The sequence below is a fragment of the Toxorhynchites rutilus genome, chromosome 2, assembly GCF_029784135.1.
Source record: "Toxorhynchites rutilus septentrionalis strain SRP chromosome 2, ASM2978413v1, whole genome shotgun sequence".
Taxonomy (NCBI): Eukaryota; Metazoa; Arthropoda; class Insecta; order Diptera; family Culicidae; genus Toxorhynchites; species Toxorhynchites rutilus.
In genome coordinates, this window is record NC_073745.1 from 5,533,781 (window position 1) to 5,541,728 (window position 7,948).

General features: G+C 47.1%; 1 protein-coding gene across 1 annotated transcript; it reads right to left on the reverse strand.

Annotated features, from left to right (window-relative positions):
- Positions 1 to 2,280: 2,280 nt before the first annotated feature.
- Positions 2,281 to 7,621, reverse strand: LOC129764350 (uncharacterized). Its single transcript, XM_055763338.1, has 3 exons — positions 4,672 to 7,621; positions 3,900 to 4,619; positions 2,281 to 3,668 (listed from the first exon to the last, which is right to left on the reverse strand). Exons 1-3 carry the CDS (start codon positions 7,619 to 7,621, stop codon positions 2,281 to 2,283), a joined length of 5,058 nt encoding a protein of 1,685 aa, XP_055619313.1.
- Positions 7,622 to 7,948: the final 327 nt, after the last annotated feature.

Consider the following 7,948-nt stretch of genomic DNA (forward strand, 5'->3'; position numbering starts at 1 on the left):
TCAATAGCCTGTTTTGAAAGCAATTTTAAGACTATTGAAACAAGTTTTTGGATCAGAAAGTAACAAGTATAGAACGCGTAGACATTTTATCTTTCGAATGAAGTGTTTGTCATACCATTTCGTTCAGTTGTTTAGGAGCTATTAACGCTCAAAATCTCGTTCTCCGGCGTAACGCTTTCGTTTTCGAAACTTTGATTTTACACCCCGGTATAGAAATGAAAGACGTAGTCCTACGTCAAAACAAAAGATCCTTCTTGATTCGAAGAATAAAATGCGCCGCGTACACTGAAATTGGTTGTCGATAACGCACTCGCGCTAGCATCCAAATAATTACTTAATGGGTGGGCTGCTGTCCCCACTTGGACAGCATCCCACCGCTGTCACCAAATGTAACGCCCGAGCGGTCTGGGGCACTTTTCTTTTTTGTTCTATCGAGAGAAACAACTGTTCTTCTCGATGTTCAACTATCAACTGATTTATTTTTTTCTCTATAATCCTCGATCCCTCTGTGAGGGTGTACAGAACTCTTAAAAACGTTAGAACTAACTTACTGGCTACCTGCTATGTGTAGGGAATTTTCCACTTGCACAGTATGGAAAATTCCACCGTTCCTGTTGGAAAATCATTGGTTGGATTCTCCCCTATCTTCAGTAGGAATCTTTCTTATTGTAAATACTTATTCATATTGAAATTGTCTGAGATGTTCTATTCGTGGGAGAGGGTCACTGCAATCATCCATGTAATCACCTGTGATTCCATTGATTTCTTGTATAATTGTGCATACCAGATATGAGAAGATAAAAACCGGAAATTGAATACTGTTGTATAAAAATGAAACGGTTTATTTTATTGAAAGCATTGCCGAATGCCAAGAGGGTAATGTTCACATGCTGAGAAAGAGAGATGAAAAAATTATCTAATTATCTAGTGTTATCTTGTTCGAATGAAAATTATATAAAAGTAAACTTTTCAAGCTTGACAATCATAGATTAATTTCTAATTTAGTGATTTATACAATGCCAATATATTTCTTCGAATTGTTTGTTTTCCATCACTAATAACTTCTTTTGGCTTCTCATGAATTCAGGACCAGTCTCTCAACTCATCGTCTGAGTTGTATTGGTTACTCTTGAGTACCATGCCACATATAGCATCAATATACAGTAGGGTGCCAATGAATGTATGGGAAAAAATCGACCCTAAAAGTTCAAAAAGTTACCCTATACAAAATGTTCACCACCTCGAAAAAAACACCCTATGCCAAATTTTAGCTCAATCGACTTAAGGGAGAGTGGCACAAAGCGGACAAAGTTTGAGTTTTTAGAAAATCGAAAAATCACCCAAGGGGGGAGTAAAGGAAATCGGGGTTTTCGAAAAAAAAATTTGATTCCAAATGTACTAAAAGGGCATGAAACTCAAATTTTAACGTTTGTGATACCAGTGATACCAGTAAAAAAGTATGTATTAATGGTGTACGAGCCAGTTGGCCGTATATGCTGGACCGAAGGTCTTTCTTCGCCGTCGAAAACGGCTGTCAAAAGGGCCAGTGAAATGGTAGCACTTAACAGATTTTGCCTATCTACAGCGCACAGTAGATCTCTCACCGGTGGGGGAGGGTAAATGTACTTTTGCTTTCCCACTTTTTCACCAAAGTCGCGGACAAGCACTTACATACCATTTACAATTGGTACTTTCGGAATTGTAAGATATGATATTACAACGAAATGTTATATTGTACGAAAGACGACCGTGTTATCGCAATGAGGAATGTATTTTGACTGTACTTTTTTGGTTCGGGGTCAGTGGTCATATAGATCGACCACTGACCACGATCGTTCGGGTGAACACGGTATTTCTCCTAATTTCTCTCTCTCTCTCTCTCTCTCTCTCTCTCTCTCTCTCTCTCTCTCTCTTGCTATTTTGTGTGTATAGCTGTAGCTTTAGGGTAATATTATTAATTGTTGCCTTATTGCTATGGGGTAGGGAATTATACTATAGGGCCTCAACATTCCGGCCACCTTTGAAATAGCATTTCAACGCATTCACACTTCTTATAACTAACACTTCTGCATCATGAATTGGCACCGTCGTGAGAGGATTGCTGGCTCGATTCTCGGTTGATCGGTTGATCGGTTGATCGTGCTACTGGGTGCTGCTCGGCAGTGATGCAGTTGGTAGATTGAGTGCGTTGAACTCGATGACGTCATCAATAAAACAAAAAAGAAGACCATAATTACCTGGTTTATGATGACATGCGCCTCGAGCCAGTTCAGTACTGCTCTAGTTGTGTTCGACGTGTGCATCGGAATGATTGCTGGATATTGGCAGCAATGCAAATCGTGCTACGGATCGCACGACGTTGTCCGAGGATGAAGTCTTCAGTGTGACCACTCTGACGATTCCGTCCTTCCCTTGATGGACCTTGACGATTCTGCCAAGAGGCCATTGGGCAGGTGGAAGGCAGTCGTCCTTGACAACGACGAGCCGTCCGATCTCGATCTTGCTGGGTGACTTGCAGCCTTGAGCAGCTCTGGACTGCAGCTGCTGGATGTATTCTGGGTACCAGCGTGCCCAGATTCGTTGGAGGTGACGCTGAGTTTGCTCCCAATGATTGAGCCGGTTTTCGGGAATATTGATGAATGTATCTTCGAGAACGGATTGAAGGTTTGAGCCCACCAGGAAGTGACCGGGTGTCAAGGCTTCCAGGTCTGATGGCTCCGACGACAGTGGCGTTAATGGACGCGAATTGAGGCACATCTCGACCTGCGCTAGTAAGGTGAGCATCCCCTCGTAGGCAAGACTGGTATTGCCAATCTCCTTGAGTAGGTGGGTCTTCGCGGACTTCACCGCAGCCTCCCACAGTCCTCCAAAATGAGGTGCACGGGGCGGGATGAATCTCCACCGGATCTCATTATTTGCGCACCAGGAAAAGATTTGGTTCCGGTCAACGTCGTTCTGCTTCAGCATTCGATACACGCGATGCATGGCGTGCGAAGCTCCCTTGAAGGTCGTGGCGTTGTCGGAGTGCAGCTCGGTAACCTTCCCCCTTCGAGCTATCAGTCGACGCAGTGCGGCGACGAATGCGGCAGTCGTGAGGTCACTCACGAGCTCAATGTGGACAGAGCGTGTAGAGAAGCAAATGAAAATTGCCACATATACCTTCGTTGGGCCTCGTTTCCGGATTGCCGACTTGACATAGAATGGACCGCAGTAATCTACGCCACAGACGGAGAATGGACGCGTTGGAGTGACACGGGATGCAGGTAGATCTGCTATGGTTTGCCGAATCAACTGCGGCTTGCTACGGAAGCAAGTGATGCACTGATGATAGGTGCGTCTAATGAGGTTTCGTCCGCCGGGAATCCAATATTTCTGGCGGACAGTTGACAGCATTAAATGTGGGCCAGCGTGAAGAAGTGTTTTGTGGTAGTGCACAGCGAGCATACTCGCTAATGGATGCTTGCCGCTCAGGACAATCGGGTGCTTGGTGGACTCAGATAAATCAGCATTGTCTAGCCGTCCTCCTACGCGAATCAGTCCGAATACATCAACATAGGGCTTCAACCACTTCAACGGACTTGATTTGGATACGCTCGTACGTACAACGAGATCATTACGCTCTTCTTGGAAGCTCTCTAACTGCGCTAATTTACATAGGATTCGCTCGGCTGATAGGAGTTCATCGGAATTGAGGGGGTTACACGGCTCATTGGATCATTTCGGTATTCCAGGACTGATCGCTTTGGAATGACGAACGATTGCACGTTCACGAAGAGCTTGCAGATATCGCAACCACCATGCGACCATACGACGAAGTTTAGAAAAACTGGAATATTTGGAGAACAGGTCTTCGTGGAAAGTGCTTTGGATGGCTGTCATTGCTACAATGGGAATTTTACGGCATTCATGGGATACTTCGACGGTTTCTTTCGTTGGGAGTGCTCCTATTGGCCAGAGCTCAGGAGGAGATTTTAACCAGGATGGACCATTCCACCACCTTGCCTTGTTGAGACGTTCGGCTGGATCCAATCCTCTGGAGATGTCATCAGCTGGGTTGTCCGAACCAGCAACGTGATTCCACTTATCGATTGGGGTAGAAGAATGAATTTGACTCACACGGTTGGCTACGAACGTTTTCCAACGTCCAGGTGATGATCGAAGCCACTGTATCACGGTGGTGGAGTCCGACCAGAAGAAGGCAGGTGGAACAACTCTCAATGACGAAGCGACTTTCTTGTACAGCTGCATGGAAAGATGAGCTGCGCATAACTCTAATCGAGCTATAGTATGACGTACTGCTAGGGGTGAAACTTTAGACTTGGAGACCAACAGTTTCACGGATACTTCCTGGGCAGATTGCGCACGAACATAGCAACACGTGCCGTAAGCCTTGTCTGAAGCATCAGCGAAGAAATGGAGTTCGATGCTGACGGCTCCGGCGAAGGAAGCAAACCGTGGAATTCGAACTTCTCGAAGAAGATCAATGGTACTGTGGAACTCTTTCCACTCTTGCTGTAGCTTTGAAGGTAATGGTTGGTCCCAATCGTAGCGTTCGTTGTCGGAGGATTTCAGTGTCCACAGGCACTGCATGAACAGCTTCGCTTTCGTAACGGCTGGACCTACTAGTCCCAATGGGTATAAAAATTTGGGCCACGTAGGACATGATTCTACGTTTGGTGAGTACAGCAGCCGGCAGCGGCAACTGTACCTTGAACCGAAAGATATCGGTTATAGGCTCCCAGATTAGACCGAGAGTGCTGACGGATTGAGGATCTTGCAAATCATGCCACGGCTGGATTGAACGGTCTTCGGGTGGAATGTCTTCAAGGACTTCGACGGAATTCGAAGCCCACTTCTTCATCGGGATTCCAGCAGAACCAAGCATCGCTGATACTTCACGTCGAATTCGGATGGCTGACTCGACATCATCGGCACCTGACAGAAAGTCGTCTACGTAGAAATCGTTGGCTACTGGTTCCGCAGCGGAAGGAAATAAGTGGGCCGCATCACTCGCCAATTTTTGGAGAGTTTTTGTGGCCAAATATGGGGCAGAAGCAGTGCCGTAGGTCACGGTTTGCAACTCGTAGGTAGCTATCGGTTGGGATGCATCAGTACGCCATTTGATCCTCTGGTACGGTCGGTCTGCCTTGTGAAGAAGCATCTGACGGTACATCTTCTCGACGTCACCGTTCAGGGCAATGGGGTAGAAACAAAAGCGCATGATGAGTGACAACAAATCGTCTTGAACGACAGGTCCGACGAGTAGGAGGTCATTCAAGGAATATCCCGATGCTGTCTTGCACGCTGCATCAAACACGACTCTCGTCTTCGTTGTGGTACTCGATAGCTTGAATACGGGATGATGTGGGAGATAACAGTGTGGAATCGAGTTGTCCACGGGTTCGTTCAGATGTATCATGTGACCGAGACGCTCATACTCCTCCATGAATTGGTGATAGGATGATTTCATGCTGGGGTCACGCTCGAGACGGCGTTCTAAGCTGAGGAATCGGCGTTCGGCGATGGATTCCGAATTTCCCAAGAAGACGTCCGGATTGTTCGTTTTGGGTAGGCGAACTACGTATCGCCCGGTAGAGTCACGAGTTGTTGTTGCTGCATAGAGCTCTTCGCAGGCCTTCTCCGTGCTGGAATGGACGGATTGGTTCGGAATCGTCTCGATCTCCCAAAACCTTTGTAGAGTTGCATCCAACAGGGCATCAGTGCTGGATATGGTACACACCATTGAGTTGGAGGAATCTTGGGAAGTTGAACCGCAGAATGTCCAACCTAAGTACGTCTCGATGATGTAGGGAAGACCTGGGCCTAGGTCAAGTTTCTTACCGGTGTGTAGGTCCCAATACGCTTCACCACCGATTACCAAATCAATCTTGTTGGGAATGTGGAACGCAGGATCAGCCAACTGCACATTAGGGAGGTTCCACGAAGAGATTTGGACGTACATGGTGGGTAGGTCAGCCGTGGGATGCTCGATAACGAGGAATTGAAGCTTCATAGAGAAAGACGCGACTCTTGACTGGATTGTGGTGGTTACTGCACGCTTGATCTTCCGGTGGGATTGTCCGATTCCAGCTACGGACACATCAACCTTGGATTGGGAGTTGGAGAGCAGGTTCGCAAGATTTTTGGACATGAAATGCGACATCGAAGCGGAATCTAAAAGAGCTCGGGCTTGGAAAACGTGTCCATTATCGTCGACGACTTCGAGAATGACTGTTTCGAGGAGAACCGTGCTGGCTTGGGACTGAACCGACATGCTTACTTGTTGGTAGGAGGTAGACGACCCTGGGATAGCCAACATGGGTGGATCTTGTGTCGTTTCGGTAAGATTCGATGCTATGGCAGGAGTACATGAGCTCTTACTAGACTGGGATGGATCGTGTAGCAGCGTATGATGCCGATCTCGACAGATTCGGCAGGTAAACTTCGAGGAACAGTGTCTTGCTTGGTGGCCACTTCGGAAGCAGTTCCAGCAAATCTTCCGTTGGGATACCAGCTCTCTTCGTTGGCTGACGGGCATTTTGGCGAAAACTTGACATTGGAAGAGGAAATGTTTACCGGAACAAGCGTAACACGAAGGAAGGTTTGATCTACTATCGGATGCAGCAGCGTTGGCATCGTCCTTGGATTGGGTGTACTTCTTCGGAGGAACAACGTTGCCGGCCACCTTTGTTTGAACCGGTTGGGAACGTTGTAGTAGATCGGTTGCCACAGATTTCAGAATTCGTACCCGCTGGTACAGAAACTCAACAAAGTCGTTGTACTTGACGTCATCTTGCTGGCTTGTCTTTTCCTCCCACGCGCGAAGAGTAGCTGGATCGAGCTTGTAGGACAGGATGTTTACAAGAGGTGTGTCCCAATGCTCGACGGGTTCACCTAACTTGGCAAGGGCCTTCACGTGGCGCTGGAACTCGTCCACGAGCTCATGTAACTCGTTGGCGGATTCTCTCTTGAGCGATGAGAAGTCGTAGATACTACGGAAGAGCTGCTTTTTCAAAAATCTGCGGTTGTCATACCTTTTTAGCAGGGCGTCCCAAACGGCACCGTAATTATCGGCCTCGATATCCACGCTCTCGAACGGCTTGCGTGCCTCGCCCTCTAGTGACTGGATGAGATATTGGAGTTTCGCCACGGTACGAATGTCGGCGCTCGAGTGCACCATCGAGGTGTAGGTGTCTCGAAACGACAACCACTTTGAGAAATCCCCATTGAACTTGGAAAGATCTATTTGCGGAAGCCTAAGGTGAAATGTACCTTGGTTTGCTGGTGGATGATGGAACGATGCATTCAGGGCCGCTTGATTGGCATCTGCGGATCGCTTGGACAGCAAGAATCCCTTCACCGTGCAATAACGCGCTTCGAAGTCCGCTCGTTCCGACAGGTGTCTATTTAACTGCTCTTCATCGTCCAATTGTTCAATTTCACTTTGCACTTCCAAAAATTCATGATATACTCGATCCAGAGATTCGATCCGAACCTGACATGAATCACGCGCTTCTTGAAAGTCGTTCACAAATTTCTCCACACCATCACGATGGACAAATATGCCTTTCTTCATAACTCCCAAATCAGCCAGTCGTTTTTCCACCTTTTTGTCTGGCATTTTTGCACCGATTTAACGTGGAACGATCGCGGTAACGTATACGAAAATAATCCTTCCCGACGCGGACGAAAACGAATTTCTCCTTCCCGACGCGGACGAAAATCCTTCCCGGCGAATACACGAATTGCGTCGCGAAATCTCGGATCGGTGCAAACACTATCACTGTAGTCACTTCAGTGTCAATCGCTTCTGCCTTGCCACCAACAAGGTCAAAACTATCGAAAAATCACTTGCGAAACAACTTTAATTTGTGCCACACTAGCGACAAATTGTACCTGGCTAATTGCAGCACACTTTTCTCCCTTTCAAAGGTCCAGCACAGCAACA